At 62.3% G+C, this 17,324-nt stretch overlaps 1 protein-coding gene across 4 annotated transcripts in view; it reads right to left on the minus strand.

Moving 5' to 3' along the window:
• Positions 1-17,324, minus strand: part of TBC1D14 (TBC1 domain family member 14) — a 102,255-nt gene that overhangs the window by 33,360 nt on the left and 51,571 nt on the right. The window contains exon 1 of one of the 4 annotated variants that reach the window (XM_070069556.1): positions 5,040-5,396. The exons of 2 other annotated variants lie outside the window; for them this stretch is intronic. Coding sequence is in view for 1 of the 2 variants with exons in the window: in XM_070069554.1 (XP_069925655.1) it covers positions 3,920-3,922 (3 nt within the window). In the remaining variant the exon portion in view is untranslated. Of the gene's footprint in view, positions 1-3,919; positions 4,077-5,039; positions 5,397-17,324 lie in introns of those variants that run through there. One more of the 4 variants, XM_070069554.1, reaches the window with a different exon arrangement.

Below are 17,324 nucleotides of genomic sequence, written 5' to 3' on the forward strand. Positions count from 1 at the left end.
CACACCCTTCCACAGAATCAAAGGGAAGTGCCTCAGGGCCAGGCCCGCCCCTCCACTCTGCCGCTCTGAGCGGGCCCAGCCCTTTCCTCCGTGTTCTCAAACAGGCGTGAGGGTTTGAAGGAAAAGGTCCAGTCCTACAAGGGTTAGCTGTGGCCTCTCGGGCCGGACTGGCCAGCAGCAAATTCAGATCAATGATGAGCTGCGACCTTGGGCAAGGTCCTTACGCGGAGTCCCTGAGCCTCGCTCCCACAGCTGCAGGATGGCCAACCCCGCCCAGAGGCGGCTGCCAAGGATGGCCAGACGCCCGTAAAGCCGGCGCTCTCGGCGCAGGGGGGCTGGGTGGTGCACACCACGGCCTCGCTCCCCCACCAGACTGGACACAGCAGCGTGAGCCAGGAAAACCGCTCCAGGGGCACACAACAACCAGGAGCCCTGCAAGGTGCACAGCCCGCAGAGGCACCGAAAGCAGGAGGCAGCCGGGCGAGCGCCTCCATCAAGCCTCTCCCATCAGAGCCTCTCTCTGCAGCTGAGGTCACGCGTCACACTGTGACGGCCGCAGGGTCAACACGGCCGCGTGGGCGAGCAAGGAGGCCGGATCGGAGGCCGGGCGTCTGCTTCTGCGCCCGTAGCATTCGCAGAGGCCACGTGAAGAATGGGAGTGCCTGTGTCGTCCAGGCTCCATGCAAGCTAAGCTTCAGACCTAACAGGTGAGGTGTGCTGAGTCAGCCAACAGCAGACACTTCCGCTCGGGGGCGGGCGTCGGTGCCATGGATCGGGATGGCTGCCTGCGCCCCGCACGGCAGTGCCTGGGCCGGAGTCCCAGCTCTGCTCCCTGCCACGTGCACCCAGGAGGCAGCGCGAGCACCTGTGACCTGTGACCCTGCCGCACAGGCGGGGGCCTCGGCCGAGCTCCAGCCCCCGGCCTCGGCCAGGCCCAGCTCTGGCTTTTGCAGAGGGAGCCAGCAGATGGAAAATCTCTGTCCTCTGGCTTCCAAATAAGCACAAGCTTGTGTTCCAGTCCCATAGAGCACCGCATGGCCAGAAAAAGAAGTCGCAGGAAGCCCGGCCTGGCCGTACTGGAAACGCCAGGCAAAGCCTCCCAGGACGCGCGTGGAGACGGCTACAGTCCTGCCCGGAATCCGGCTCCACCACAGCGACCTACAGGAACTCACGTCCACGCCGGCCGGCCCACCTTTGGAACCAAGGGAGCGGGGTGAGCACTCGCTCCCGGGCTGGGTGCGCGTACGGAACAGCGGTCGGCCGTGCCTGACCAGCGCGGGATCAGCACGTGACAAGGCAAGGCCCAGGCTGTGGAGGCAGAGGCCCGAGTCCTCCCGCTGTCTCCAGCCGCAGGTCCCTAGCAGTCAGACAACACGCCCACAGCAGCCGGCCACCCACTCAACCAAGCCCCATGGGCGCCGCCTCCACCTCAGTCCAACTCACAGACCGCAGCAGCCGATCGCCGACGCACGGCCCTGCAGGTGGACGCGGAACCAGATTCCCTGAAGTCCTGGTCGCACACTAGCTTACATGCTCGCGACAGTGTGACGAGATAAACACCACACCAGAGCGCACCACGAGGGGAGGCTGTTCCAGGCTGCACTCTGGGTCTCCAACGGCATAACGGGTGTCATTTCACAGTTTGCCAGTCACCGCTTTAGACACACAGCCGGTCAAAGTCCCTGCCCGAGCAGTTTACAAAGAACGGTGCCAGCAAAGGCCACACCAAGCCAGCACACCAACAGAAACCACAGCTAACCAGGGCCGGGCTGCTGACCACCCAGCAAAGGCTCGGGGGGAGAGAGAGCAGGAGCCAGGGTACCTGGGCACTGCCTCAGCGCCGAAGCAAAGCGCACACACCAGGCAGAAGGAAGAGGGGAGGGACCGTGCCGCGAGAGGAGCTCACTCGGGGAGGGGCCACAAGATACGGCGGCCCCAGCCCTGCAGGTCTCTCGGCAGAGGCAGGAGCCAGGGCTCGGGACACACACGGTGCTCGCCCAGGCGGCATCTGGGAAAGCCTCTCACCAAGGGCGCCACTGGCGCAGAGACAGGTAAACGCTGGGCAAGAGGCCACCAGGCCGAGCACTCTGGCCGCACCGACTGGACTTGCGGGGCTCAACGTCCAGCTGAGGCTGGCCACCACGAGCCCCGGGGGAGGAGGAGCGAGAGGACAGATGGGTACGGGGCGTCCACGGCCGCGCCCGCATCGCAGGGCCGAGGGCAAGGAGACCGCAGCACACTCCTCAGGTTCAAAACCGTCAGCTCAGAAGGCAGGAAGAAGAGGCCTGCCCCAGCATATTTGTTTCAGGAGAGACGGAGAGATCAGGCTTCTCAAACAATGGGCATTCAGTCCTGGTGCAGACAGGAGGCCTTGGCACCGCCACTCGAAGTGGCCTTCGATCAGGGGTGATCCGGCCAGCAGGGGCCCCGACTCCCTGGAAATCTACTTGGGCTGGGACGAGAAAGGGCACCAGACAGAGCCTGCTCAAGTCTGACTACAGCGCCTTCAGGAGCAACGTTAGCTTTCGCAAATAGCCCGGGGGTGGGCTAAGACGCCTGCAGCCCAAGCCGCAGGGCCTGGACTCCACGCCCAGATCCAGCCCCCGACGCCAGCTTGACTGCAGACCCTGGGAGGCAGCGAGTGATGGCTCCGGTAGCTGGGCCCCGGCCACCGTGGGCGCTTGAGGAGTAGCCCAGCAGAGCAGCCCATGGAAGCTGTCTGGCTCTCGGCGGCCGGGGGGGGGGGGGGGGGACAAGCAGGCGTCTGATTCAGGGTGAGAGGCGCTGGTTTGGGACACTGACGTCCCACAGCACAGTGCGCGGGTCCAAGGCTCTGCTCCCATTCCAGCTTCCCAACAGACACACTAAGAGGAGCAGGTAACAGCCCAGGTAGCTGGTGCCTGCACTCACCGGGAGACCCAGAGTGAGCTCTCGGCTCTGGCCCAGCCCAGCCCCCAGCCGATGCCGGCACTTGGAGAAGGAGCCAGCAGATGGCAGGTACCCCCCCCCCAATAATAATAATAAACAAACAACCCTGAGGGCTAGGAGGCAGGCAGGGGTAAAGCCGCCAACACGGGCAGGCTCTCCACGCGGACCAGAGACACTGGCGGCTCGGGTCCAGCCAGCAGCGGGCCTGGGTCTGTCCCTGCCAGCCCCCCGCGGGGGCCCTCTTCAGTCTTCCAGACCTGAGTGTCCGCTGTGAGACGTGAGGACAACACAGCAGGGATGAACGCGCCCCTGACAGGCAGCCACGGCAGGTGCCGGCCCCGACCCTTCAAACACTCGCTGGGGCAGGCCTGGGATGCTCCAGCCGCGGCTGGCTCCACGCTGCCATTTAACAGACAACTGTCTGGAAGGGGGGCATTTGTCTGAGCATCCTCTCGAGTGGGGAGGGTGGCCTGCTCAGGTGCTACCGACGCTGCGGCTTGCCAAAGACTGTCCTGGTGCCCACTGAGGCCTGAGCGCGCCCCAGCAAAGCCCCTGGGAACGCCCAGGGCCCCCTCTGGCTGGAGTCTTCCAGACAGCACCGCCGGCCCCCGGGAAAGCAGTTCCCGGTGGTCACCTCCCTCCCAGGCACCCAGAATCGGCACGTGCCCGGCGGCGGGCCTGCAGCCGGCCTCCAGCACACCGGGCTGCTGCCGCAGCCTGGCCAGCGCACCGGGCGCCGGTAGGTGCCATCCCGTCTCTACAGGGCTGTGGCCGCAGAGCCGGCAAGGCCGCTCTGGCCTCCAGGAGGGCTCGCGGCCCGGGCTGACCCGGCCCTGGACACAGGACACAAGCACAACCTGGCGTGAGGCCGGGGTCTCGCAATCCCGCCCCGCACCGGGACACAAAGGAGGCCTGGGAGGGGCGCGCACCGCGGGGCCCCTGAAGACACCCGCGGGGGATGCTGGCGCTCGGGCCGCCGCCGCGGACTCACCATGAACGCCCGGGCCTCAGGGGCGCGCAGCCGGCGGCTCCATGTCCCGCGGAGGCCGCCCTACTCCTCCCTGCGCCGACCGCGGCGGGGCAGGCGCGGTGGCTCCGCAGACTGCGCGGGCGGGGCGGGCCGGCAGGCCGCTCAGCTGCGCGCAGATGCAGTGCAGCCGATCCGCGCCCCCGGCCTCGATGCGTCGGGCCTGGCGGCGGCTCAGACTCGGGGTCTGCGCTCCCGTGTCCGGGGCGTCCAGGCCCTCCCCGGCGGCTCAGACTCGGGGGCCGCGCTCCGGCGTCCGGGGCGTCCAGGGCTCTCCAGGCCCTGCCCGGCGGCTCAGACTCAGGTCCGCGCTCCCGCGTCCGGGGCGTCCAGGGCTCTCCAGGGCTCTCCAGGGCCTGCCAAGTGGGGTTCCCGACCCGGCCACAGGAGGCGTCCCTAGGCCACCGGCCCTCGGCGGGCGCAGCCACGCAGGCCTCACGCTAGGAAGCCTGCAGGAGGACAACCCCCGGCCACGCAGCACCGAAAGGGTCCACGCAGAAGGGGGCCGCGGTGACCCGGGTGCAGGCTGGGCGACGGCGGACAGCTCTCCTCCTGCGCACGCTTGGCTGGGTTCCGGACACTGTGGGTGCGCCCTCAAATAGAAATCAGGCTGCGGGCGGCTTCCGGGGGGCGCACGCAGGGTCCGGAGAAGCTTCTGGGGGCGACAGCAAGAGGAGGCCCTCAGTCCCCGCGTCCCTGGAGGCTGTGCTGGGCCAGGGCCCTGCGGACGTCACCACACAGAACTCCCAGTGCAGCTCCCAGTGGCCCCCACGGGCGGCCGATCTGGGACCCCGGGACCTCCACCGGAGCCAGGGACGCATTCCCAGCTCAGGTCCCCTCTGCTCCGCTTCTGCCATGGCCTGGGAAAGCAGGCCGGCCCACACGCCTGGGCCCCTGCACCTGCAGGATGACCCAGGTGGAGCTCCTGCCTCCTGGCCTGGCCCTGGCCCTGGGCAGCCATCTGGGAAGTGAACCAGCACAGAAGATCTCTCTGTCTCTCCCTCTAACTCTTTCAAACAAATAAATACGTCCTTAAAAAAAAAAAAAAAATCCCGTTGATGGGAAGCTACTGAAAAAGGCAAACCTCTAGAGAGAATTCCCTGCCCGGAGACGGCAGTGTGGCCCGCCTGCTGCCAGGCACCAGAGGCCTATCTGGCTGCGGAAGAATTCTTCAGAACCGGCTGGGGAAGACAGTTCTAGAACCAGGTCACAATGACAGCGCGGACGCATCCGCATCAAAGCAGCAGGCACGCGGGAACTCCTCCGGTCCCGACACAGCCGGCTTTCCAGAAACTGGAGTTGGATGGAGGTTTTCTTTTCTTCTATATTTTTATTTATTTGAAAGCAAATTAGTTTTACTTCAAATAAATAAAAGCTTTTAAAGGGACAGACCCTCCATCTACTGGTTCACTTCCCAAATACAGCCACATCTGCACCTGGCGGAAGCCGGGAGCCAGCAGCTTCCTCTGGGTCTCCCACGTGGGTGCAGGGCGCAAGCCCTTGGGCCACCACTCTGCCTCCCTGGGTGTGCGTTAGCAGGGAGCTGGACCGGGGAGCGGGCAGGCCTACTCCATGCCCAGCGCCCGCCTGAATCAGCCATTTTCAAACAACAGAAGAGGGAGGAGAGGTGGTTTCAGGCAGAAAGGATCAAGGAAAGCCTTGGGGAGAAAAACTGCCCGACATTTAGAGCCAGCACAGAAACGGGTGCTGGGAGAGGGGGTGCTGGCGTGTCTACCGTGTCTGCAGAGCGCTGTCCCCGTGCCATGGCTGCTAGGTGAGCACCGGACACTGTCCAGGGACAACCGACCCGCGGGTTCACGTCTAACAGGAACGGTGCTTCACTGAGTTTGCAGAACCCAGACAGCAATCTCACCCTAACTTGTCTGGGCTCCGTGCCACGAGCCCAGATCCCCACTGCGCCTGTACTCTGGTGTTACCCTCCTGCTACTCGTCTCGTGCGGTGTTCAATCTGTGACCCAAAATCACTTGAAAAAAAAAAAAAAAGGTGCCAGCCATGAGGAAGAGGTGAGGAACAGTCAGACCACCTGCTCTGTCCTGGGCGTTCAGGGGCGCACAACGTGGGGTGGAGCTGCTGCCCGCCTGGCACGAGGCCTGGGGTCACGGTCAGACCACCTGCTCCGTCCTGGGCGTTTAGGGGCACACAACGCGGGGTGGACCTGCTGCCCGCCTGGCATGAGGTCTGGGGTCACAGTCCCAGTCCCAGGTTATGCAGGACAATGTCTTTACTCCTCTCCCCTCCCATTGAGAGGTGGAGAGAGAAGAAACAAAGTGAGGCCAACACACAGTTCACTCCCCAAATGCCCATGATGGCTGCTGCTGGGCCAGGCCGAAGCCAGGAGCCATCACCACTGCCTCCTGGGGTCTTTCTGGCAGGAAGCTGGGATCAGGAGCCAGAGCTGGGAGCTAACCCAGGTACTTCCCTGTGGGTGTGGTCTCCTGGGAGCTAACCTGGGTACTTCCCTGTGGGCGTGGTCTCCTGGGAGCTAACCCGGGTACTTCCCTGTGGGCGTGGTCTCCTGGGAGCTAACCCGGGTACTTCCATGTGGGCGTGGTCTCCTGGGAGCTAACCCGGGTACATCCCTGTGGGTGTGGTCTCCTGGGAGCTAACCTGGTACTTCCCTGTGGGCGTGGTCTCCTGGGAGCTAACCCTGGTACTTCCCTGTGGGCGTGGTCTCCTGGGAGCTAACCCGGGTACATCCCTGTGGGCGTGGTCTCCTGGGAGCTAACCCGGGTACATCCCTGTGGGTGTGGTCTCCTGGGAGCTAACCTGGGTACTTCCCTGTGGGCGTGGTCTCCTGGGAGCTAACCCGGGTACTTCCCTGTGGGCGTGGTCTCCTGGGAGCTAACAGGGGTACTTCCCTGTGGGTGTGGTCTCCTGGGAGCTAACCTGGTACTTCCCTGGGGGCGTGGTCTCCTGGGAGCTAACAGGGGTACTTCCCTGTGGGCGTGGTCTCCTGAGAGCTAACCCGGGTACTTCCCTGTGGGCGTGGTCTCCTGGGAGCTAACCTGGTACTTCCCTGTGGGCGTGGTCTCCTGGGAGCTAACCCTGGTACTTCCCTGTGGGCGTGGTCTCCTGGGAGCTAACCTGGTACTTCCCTGTGGGCGTGGTCTCCTGGGGCTAACCTGGTACTTCCCTGTGGGTGTGGTCTCCTGGGAGCTAACCCTGGTACTTCCCTGTGGGTGTGGTCTCCTGGGAGCTAACCCTGGTACTTCCCTGTGGGCGTGGTCTCCTGGGAGCTAACCCTGGTACTTCCCTGTGGGCGTGGTCTCCTGGGAGCTAACCCGGGTACTTCCCTGTGGGTGTGGTCTCCTGGGAGCTAACCCGGGTACTTCCCTGTGGGCGTGGTCTCCTGGGAGCTAACCCTGGTACTTCCCTGTGGGTGTGGTCTCCTGGGAGCTAACCCGGGTACTTCCCTGTGGGCGTGGTCTCCTGTGAGCTAACCCTGGTACTTCCCTGTGGGCGTGGTCTCCTGGGAGCTAACCCTGGTACTTCCCTGTGGGTGTGGTCTCCTGGGAGCTAACCCGGGTACTTCCCTGTGGGTGTGGTCTCCTGGGAGCTAACCCGGGTACATCCCTGTGGGCGTGGTCTCCTGGGAGCTAACCCGGGTACTTCCCTGTGGGTGTGGTCTCCTGGGAGCTAACCCTGGTACTTCCCTGTGGGCGTGGTCTCCTGGGAGCTAACCCGGGTACTTCCCTGGGGGCGTGGTCTCCTGGGAGCTAACAGGGGTACTTCCCTGTGGGTGTGGTCTCCTGAGAGCTAACCTGGGTACTTCCCTGGGGGTGTGGTCTCCTGGGAGCTAACCCAGGTACTTCCCTGTGGGTGTGGTCTCCTGTGAGCTAACCTGGTACTTCCCTGTGGGTGTGGTCTCCTGGGAGCTAACCTGGTACTTCCATGTGGGTGTGGTCTCCTGGGAGCTAACCCTGGTACTTCCCTGTGGGCGTGGTCTCCTGGGAGCTAACCTGGTACTTCCCTGTGGGTGTGGTCTCCTGGGAGCTACCCGGGTACTTCCCTGTGGGTGTGGTCTCCTGGGAGCTAACCCGGGTACTTCCCTGTGGGTGTGGTCTCCTGGAGCTAACCTGGTACTTCCCTGTGGGCGTGGTCTCCTGGGAGCTAACCTGGTACTTCCCTGTGGGTGTGGTCTCCTGGGAGCTAACCTGGTACTTCCCTGTGGGCGTGGTCTCCTGGGAGCTAACCCTGGTACTTCCCTGTGGGTGTGGTCTCCTGGGAGCTAACCTGGTACTTCCCTGTGGGCGTGGTCTCCTGGGAGCTAACCCTGGTACTTCCCTGTGGGCGTGGTCTCCTGGGAGCTACCCGGGTACTTCCCTGTGGGCGTGGTCTCCTGGGAGCTACCCGGGTACTTCCCTGTGGGTGTGGTCTCCTGGGCCAAATGCCCCCTGGTCTTTACTCTTCAGAGGCAGTTGCTGAAGTGTTTAGGAACAAGACATCACGCCATCTGCACCTTATGTTCAAGTGGCTCCATTTTTCAGAAATGGAAAGTGGCAAAATGAAGAAATATGTTCAAAATGTCAGAAGCCGTCCCGTCGAGGGCAAGTGTTGTGGTGCAGCGGCTTAAGCTGCCCCTCGCACGCAGGGGGCATCCCATATACCTGGGCTCAAGCCCCAGCTGCTCGGCCTCTGATCCAGCAACCTGCTAACGCAGCTGGGAAGGCCCAGGCACTTGGGCACCTGCCGCCCACGTGGGAGACCCCAGCGGGGTCCCGGGCTCCCGGCTCAGCCCCGACTATCGTGGGCGTTTGGTGAGTGAACCAGTATATGCAAGATCTCTAAATTGTTCCCCTTCCCTTTCTGTCACTGTGCCTTTCGAAGAAATAAATAAGAAAGGCCGGCCCCTCGCCACCCCTGGCTCCCTCCCCTGCACACCCCCCACCCCCATCAGGGTGCCGTAGCCACGAGGCCCTCGCCAGAGCCCAGAGAAACGGAGCTTCCCAGCCTGGCCTTTCAGCCTCCGGGTCTAGACGCGAGCTTTTTCCCAGCAACGGAACGACGGGCTACTACAGAGCACGGCACAGGGGCGCCCGAGCATTTGTGGATCAGCGTGGCGTCACACGAAGCCATCTGGCCTCCCTCCTCCCACCCAGCCGGCACCCAGAGTGCTCTGCCCAGGGATAAGGCAAGCAAGCTTCCAGGACCAGCGACAGCTCGGGTCTGCGTGCTCAACGTGCGGGACGGTGGGAAGCCTGAGGTGGGGAGGGGGAGCTGAGCAGCCGCAGGGGTTCATGGGGACCTAAGTCTGCAGTTAGAAGACGACCACACACTGTGCCAGCACCTTCACCCCCAGCCCAACCCCAGCGCCACACACACCTGGGGCTGGCACAGGAGTCCACGTGCACACCCAAGTGAACGTGGGAGAGAACGCGTTAACTGTGTGTTCTGTGCACGATGCGACAGACTGCCAAGACGCCGCTCAGCTCCGGGCAGGCTGCAACCTGCAGGCTGCGTCAGCAGTGGTTTCCATCCCTCCAGGTACCAAGTCTCAACCACACAGTACATCCTGCGATGACAGACGGGCTTCTGCTAAGCAATCAGGATGTGACACACTCCCTGCCTCCATCAGCCACGGGGTTTCACGGCTGTCTTAGCGCACATGCAAAGACCCCCCGTTTCCGAGTTAACCGGCGCTCACTCCCAGGCTCCAGCGTCCGCACCGGCACGCTGCGTTCTCCTGCTGGTTTCACCTCTAGCACGGCTGCCTCCACCCTCGCAGGTCCAGCAGGGTTGCCCGTGACGGCATCACGGCCGCGGCAGCCCCCGCCATCTCCCAGCCAGATGCCCTCACAGGGGCCCGACGGCACTGAGGGAGGCACTTCGGCGCCCAGCCTGGGAGTGGTTGTGTGGCTCCTAAATCTCCAGGTAACTGCACAAACCCCGCAGCTTCGCACGTGGAGACAGTCATGGAAGAGCGGGTAAGGACATGGCAAACGCACACATTGTCCCAGAAATAAGGAAACCGTTTACAACGTCATAGGTTTCGAAGCTTTGACATTCCTTTATCTGCTTACAACCCTGGTAAATCTACAGATGACCCATCCACTGAAACAAGGGCTGTCCCAAGCCCTGCAGATGACGCGGCCAACAGGCAAACAGGCCTGGAGATGACACGGCCAACAGGCAAACAGGCCTGGAGATGACGCGGCCAACAGGCAAACAGGCCTGGGCCTTGCTCTCCTGAATTTACCCTGTAGTGGGGATGAGAGGCAGGCCACGCAGCAAGCAACAGGCAAGCGTTCAAGAGGGACAGCTCTGTGCAGAAAGCACCCGGGGACCCGTAGCAGAGTGATGGGCCAGGGCTGGCCAGACGCCATGCACCAGTGGCATCCGAGCTGAGACCCAGGAACACCCCAGAGGCCCGCAACAGCGTGATGGAGCGGGGCTGGCCAGGCGGCCATGCGCAGTAGCATCCGAGCTGAGACCAGGGAGGGAGTCGGCCGGTGGAGAGCCACAGCACAGCACTGCAGGCAGGGACAAGAGCGAGTGCAAAGACCTGAGCACGCAGGCTGAGGCAGAGCTGGTGAGGGGCAGCCGCGGGGCCGGAGCAGGCGGTCCTTGTAGGGTCAGGGCAAGGCCCAGAGGCAGTAAGAAGCCATGAGGAGACGTGAAGTGGAGGGGTGAGGCGGTCCCTCTTCCTGTGCAGAGAACAACAGAACGGAGGCGCACCCGAACAGGTCACACCAGGTGACACCGTCACAGGCGGCGCTCATTTCCATTCCACTCTTCAATGGCTTTTTTAAAATCCCATTTATTTGAGAGAGAACAGAGGGTCCCGTCTCAGTGTAGTTCAAATGCTCATGACGGCTCAGACGGGCCAGGCCAAAGCTGGGAGCCAGGCTTCCCACGCAGGCGGAGGGACCCAGCTACCTGACCACCTCCTGCTGCGTCTCAGGGCGCCGGAGCAGGAGCCCGGAGCGGGAAGCTGAGACAACACTCAAGCCCGGGCATTCCTGTATGGGGTGCAGGTGCCCCACGTGGCATCTTCCCGGCGGCACCAAAAGGCCGCTCCAGCCTGCCACCGTGTCTCCCAGCGCCACCTCCCTGCCCAGCTAAAATCCACCTTCCCCAGGGCTCCCTCCGCGCCCCCTGCCGGGTCCTCTCTCCTCCCTTCACCCCCACTCCCTACAACAGCCCCCCACTCACCCCTCGAGGCCTCCACTCGCAAGTGAGCTCCGTGAGCAGCTCTGCCTCTGGAATCAGAGGGCGCTGCCCCGGAACCCCGCCCCTGCCACACACTGACCAGGCTCTAGCTCGGCCACCAGGCCACGGTCACCCTTTGCTGGCAGGAACAACCTGGCTCCGGGGAGCCCTCAAGTGCAGCTGAAACACCACGTGAAACTCCGACCAAGCAGCCGTTACCGCTGGGAGCCTGGGCTGTGCCTTCAGAGCGGGGTCCTGGGCGGCGGCCCAGTCCACTCACCGGCGCCTCCCAGGACCTGACAAACGGTGAGCAGTGGCCAGTGGCAGCCACCCGAGCTCTTCAGCTGCTGCCACTCGCAAACGCTTGCCGCGTGCCTGTCGCTGGGCTGAGCGTCGCCCACACCTCCCACCTGACGCTAACAATTCACGAGCAGACCCCACCGCCACCGCATCTGCCACCGGTGTGACCCCTGGAGTCTCAGCCAGCAGAAGCGCCTCTCACAGAGGTGATGGGCCCCACGGCCCCTGACGGGACTATTCCAGATTATCCGCGTCGGAGCACAGGGAGCCCTGACTACAGAGGTGAGGGCGGATGCCAGCAGGTGCAGCACCTGGCGGAGATGCAGCCACAAACCGGGAACGCCAGAGCCTCAACCAGACCCTCCAGAGCCGCTACAGAGACCAAGCGCGCAGGCTCCTGCCCAACTTCTGAGCCCTAAAAGTGCGACTTAGCACCTGTCGTTTCAATGAGTCTGGGACGGCTGGTTATGGCACCAACAGGAGGCCAACACCAGTGCCATCGGCATCGTCTTCCCCTCCCCTCTCTCCAGGTACAGCCGCTGGCGAGCGGCACTGGAATCCAGAGCGTCTTACCGTCGGCTACCCTGGCGCCCCCTACCGGCAGGCCACGTTAACACTGGGCACAGGGACAGGACACAAAACCAGAGAGACGACTCCCCCGGGGGGCGCCCTGTGCAGAAGCTGCGTCTGTTTTTACGGGACGGTTAGGTCATCATTGCTGGACGGGACTTATTTTTTTCAGAAAGTTTTATTTGTTTGAATTTTTATTTATTTTCATTTTATTTGAAAGGCAGAGAGACAGAGCAGGAGAGAGGTCCTCCATCTCCTGGTCTACTCCCCAGATGCCTGCCATCGCCAGGGCTGGGTCAGGCCATGGCCAGGAGCTCAGAACTCTACCCGGGTCTCCGGCACGGGCGGCAGGTGCTCAGGTGAGCCCTTGGGTCGTCAGCTGCCTCCTGGGTGTGCATCAGCAGGAAGCTGGACTGAAGTGAAGCGGGGGCTCAAGCTCGGGCACCCCTAGTGGCATCTCTGCCACCATGCCAGACGCCCACCCTGCAATTTCCTGTCAAATCTCCCAGAGGCCAGTAAAGGTCCCAGGTCGACTCAGGCAAGCAGTGTGAAGACGACTTCCAGCCAGACTCACTCCCTCCAACTGTGAAGCCCTGCGGGACCCACTGTGCGCCCCCAGACACAAAGGAGGTTGTACCAACCGGCCTGGAAAAGCCCAGGGGTCAGCTCCCCTGCTCATGCGCCCCGACAAAAGCCCTCAGGCTTCCACTGGGAATTGGATCAGCGTGACCGGGGTTTCTGCTTCCCTATCAACGTTTTAAATTTCAAGGGTTGGGGGAAGCATCCAAAAGCCCCAAGGCCCCCCTGCCAGCCTTCCCAGAAAGCAGCACCACTACGGGGCAGCTCACACGCGCCCAGAACCCGGGCTTAGCACGGGGGCAGTCGCAGGCCACTTCCTGCGCCCACTCCAGCCCACCACGCCTGTTCCCTCCCTTCCAGAAAGGCGGCGTGTGGAGGTCGGACGTGGAATCCACCTGCTCTTCTCTCACTGTGTGGAGTAACCCCCTGAAGGGCTCAGCCAGAATGCAGATGGACTAGGGACACTGTGTGAAGTCACCTCCAGGCCACGTGCGGAAGGGGCTCCCACCCCCCAGACACCCTGGTAGGGACACACAGATTCCGAGAAGCTCTGGGCCCGAGCGTTGCAGGGCACGGACGCCCAGCCTGTACCGATGGAGTCGCAGGATGTAACCTCTTGTGAGGACTTCCTACCAAGTGCCTAACACCCCGTGACTCACCCACGCTGGTGGGTTTCTCACTGACCACGGGCAGCATGCACCCCCTTTTATTCACTCATTGAAGGGCATTTGGGATGCTTCCATTTTTTTAAAATGACAGCTGGGTTTCCTGCCTTTTTTAAGATTTTAAAAATTTATTTATTTGAGAGGTAAAGTTACAGACAGAGAAAGAGAGGCAGAGAGGGTTTTTTGTTTTTTGACAAGCAGAGTGGACAGTGAGAGAAACAGAGAGAAAGGTCTTCCTTTTCCATTGGTTCACCCCCCAATGGCCGCTGCGGCCAGCGCACTGCGCTGACCTGAAGCCAGGAGCCAGGTGCTTCTCCTGGTCTCCCACGCGAGTGCAGGGTCCAAGGACCTGGGCCATCCTCCACTGCCTTCCCGGGCCACAGCAGAGAGCTGGACTGGAAGAGGAGCAACCAGGACAGAATCTGGCACCCCGACCAGGACTAGAACCCGGTGTGCCGACGCCACAGGCGGAGGATTAGCCTAGTGAGCCGCGGCGCCGGCCGAGAGGCCTTCCATCCACTGGTTCACTCCCCAGATGGCTGCAACAACTGGAGCTGGGTCGATCCAAAGCCAGGAGCCTGGAGCTTCTTCCGGGTCTCCCACGTGGGTGCAGGGGCCCAAGCACTTGGGCTGTCTTCCACAGCTTTCCCAGAAACATGAGCAGGGAGCTGGATCGGAAGGGGAGCAGCCAGGACGTGAACCGGTACCCACAAGGGGTGTGGGCACTGCAAGGGAAGGCTTAGCCTGCTACCCCACAGCGCCAGCCCACTTCCACGTCTTGGCAATCATGAAGAGAGCTGTGATGAACACTCTCCTACGTGAGCTCTCATTGCTCTGTGTAAATGCCCGAGTGGGGCTGCTAGGTCAACGCGCCACGTTTCCATCTGAAGGAGACCTCGCGACTGCATCATGTGGCATCCCCACAGCAACGCGCCAGCCTGGCTTCCAGGACGCGCTGGCCAGGAACGGTGAGCGGGACATCCCCGCGCGGCTTTCAGTGTCCCCCCACTAGCGGGGCCAGCTGAGGCCACTTCTGCAGCCGTCCTCTATCAGACTGAGCGAGTCCTCCTCGGCTGCTTTGCTCCGAGCATTCGTAAGAAACGGATATGCTCTTTCACGTGTTGGTCACGTGGCTTCCTTGGCACTACGGGGGCAAGCGCCCCGGTGCAGCTGACACGCACACCCCACCATGGGAGGGTGAGGACGGAGCCCTGCCTCCTCCTCCACCTCTTCAGATCCAGCCTCCTGCTATTGCATCCTGGCCTGCGGCAGCTGGCGGCTAACGCGCCCGGGGCCCTGCCGCCACGTCGGGGTCCCAGTTTCCTGACTTCCAGCTGGCCCAGCCCTGGCGATGGTGCCCATGGAGTGAACCAGCAGAAGAAAGAGCAGTCACGGGGCCGGCGTCACGGTGTAGCAGGTAAAGCCGCGGCCTGGGGTGCCGGCACCCTAAATGGGCACCAGTTAGAGCCCGGCTGCTCCACTTCCGATGCAGCTCCCTGCTAGCGGCTGCCTGTGCACGGGTCTGTCATCACTGACGACAGAGACGTGCGGCCGTGTGCACGGGTCCATCATCACTGACAATAGAGACGTGCGGCTGCCTGTGCACGGGTCCGTCATCACTGACGACAGAGACGTGCGGCCGTGTGCACGGGTCCGTCATCACTGACGACAGAGACGTGCGGCCGTGTGCACAGGTCCATCATCACTGACGACAGAGACGTGCGGCTGCCTGTGCACGGGTCCGTCATCACTGACGACAGAGACGTGCGGCCGTGTGCACGGGTCCGTCATCACTGACGACAGAGACGTGCGGCCGTGTGCACGGGTCCGTCATCACTGACGACAGAGACGTGCGGCCGTGTGCACGGGTCCGTCATCACTGACAACAGAGACGTGCGGCCGTGTGCACGGGTCCATCATCACTGACAATAGAGACGTGCGGCTGCCTGTGCACGGGTCCGTCATCACTGACGACAGAGACGTGCGGCCGTGTGCACGGGTCCGTCATCACTGACGACAGAGACGTGCGGCTGCCTGTGCACGGGTCCGTCATCACTGACGACAGAGACGTGCGGCCGTGTGCACGGGTCCGTCATCACTGACGACAGAGACGTGCGGCCGTGTGCACGGGTCCGTCATCACTGACAATAGAGACGTGCGGCTGCCTGTGCACGGGTCCGTCATCACTGACGACAGAGACGTGCGGCCGTGTGCACGGGTCCGTCATCACTGACGACAGAGACGTGCGGCCGTGTGCACGGGTCCGTCATCACTGACGACAGAGACGTGCGGCCGTGTGCACAGGTCCATCATCACTGACGACAGAGACGTGCGGCTGCCTGTGCACGGGTCCGTCATCACTGACGACAGAGACGTGCGGCCGTGTGCACGGGTCCGTCATCACTGACGACAGAGACGTGCGGCCGTGTGCACGGGTCCGTCATCACTGACGACAGAGACGTGCGGCCGTGTGCACGGGTCCGTCATCACTGACGACAGAGACGTGCGGCCGTGTGCACGGGTCCGTCATCACTGACGACAGAGACGTGCGGCCGTGTGCACGGGTCCGTCATCACTGACGACAGAGACGTGCGGCCGTGTGCACGGGTCCGTCATCACTGACGACAGAGACGTGCGGCCGTGTGCACGGGTCCGTCATCACTGACGACAGAGACGTGCGGCCGTGTGCACGGGTCCGTCATCACTGACGACAGAGACGTGCGGCCGTGTGCACGGGTCCGTCATCACTGACGACAGAGACGTGCGGCCGTGTGCACGGGTCCGTCATCACTGACGACAGAGACGTGCGGCCGTGTGCACGGGTCCGTCATCACTGACGACAGAGACGTGCGGCCGTGTGCACGGGTCCGTCATCACTGACGACAGAGACGTGCGGCCGTGTGCACGGGTCCGTCATCACTGACGACAGAGACGTGCGGCCGTGTGCACGGGTCCGTCATCACTGACGACAGAGACGTGCGGCCGTGTGCACGGGTCCGTCATCACTGACGACAGAGACGTGCGGCCGTGTGCACGCGTCCGTCATCACTGACGACAGAGACGTGTGGCCGTGTGCACGCGTCTATCAGTTACTGACGACAGAGACGTGCTGCCCCTCCAGCACATGGCTCGTGCACACGTCCCACACCTGCCGCCCGCTGGGTCTTCACTAGGTAATGGCGCACGCCATCTCTGCCCATTCCTTTGCTCTAAAGCAAGCCTTCTTTCAAAAATTTATTCAGTGATTGGTTTAGCGATTATACGGATCAGTTTTTACAATCTAATAGTCTGTATTTCATCACTTCAAGTGGAAGACAGAAGCTCCTTCCCCTTCGTACCTATTCTTGCATACATCTGTCACACACTAAAAACCCCGTAATTTCTGCTTTCAACCAAACATTCTTAAAGAACTCATTAATAACCCCTTATATATATTTATTACAATATTAACATATCCACTATATCTCAACACTGATTATGTTAATACTGTTTAATTAAAATAAATAACACTGACATATTCGGATCTTCAGCATTCTGCCCCCGCCCTCCAGATGCGCCGGGTCCCCCTGTACTACATCCCCCTCCTGTCTGAACGACTTCCTTCAAGCAGGCCTGCCGGCAACAGCCTGTCTGCGTTTCCCTCGTCTGAGAGCTTCTGTTTGCCACTCGCACTCCTGAAGGGTGTTTTTGCTGGACACAGAACTCTGGGTGGACAGCTTGGTTTTTTTTTAGGCCTATAAACATGTTGTCACTTCCTTCTGGAACCCACAGCCTCTGATAAGAACTTCACAGGCGGGGCCGGTGCTGTGGCACAGTGGGCAAGGCTTTGCCTGTGGTGCTGGCATCCCATATGGGTGCTGGTTCAAGTCCCAGCTGCCCCACTTCCAGCCCAGCTCTCTAATATGGCCTGGGAAAGCAGTGGAGGATGGCCAAGTCCTTGGGCCCCTGCACCCACGTGGGAGACCCAGAAGAAGCTCCTGGCTCCTGGTTTTCAGCTGGCCCAGCTCTGGACGCTTGCAGCCATTTGGGGAGTGAACCAGCGGATAGAAGACCTCTCTCTCTCTCTCTCTCTCTTTCCCTCTCT

This window comes from Oryctolagus cuniculus, chromosome 2 (genome assembly GCF_964237555.1).
Source record: "Oryctolagus cuniculus chromosome 2, mOryCun1.1, whole genome shotgun sequence".
NCBI lineage: Eukaryota > Metazoa > Chordata > Mammalia > Lagomorpha > Leporidae > Oryctolagus > Oryctolagus cuniculus.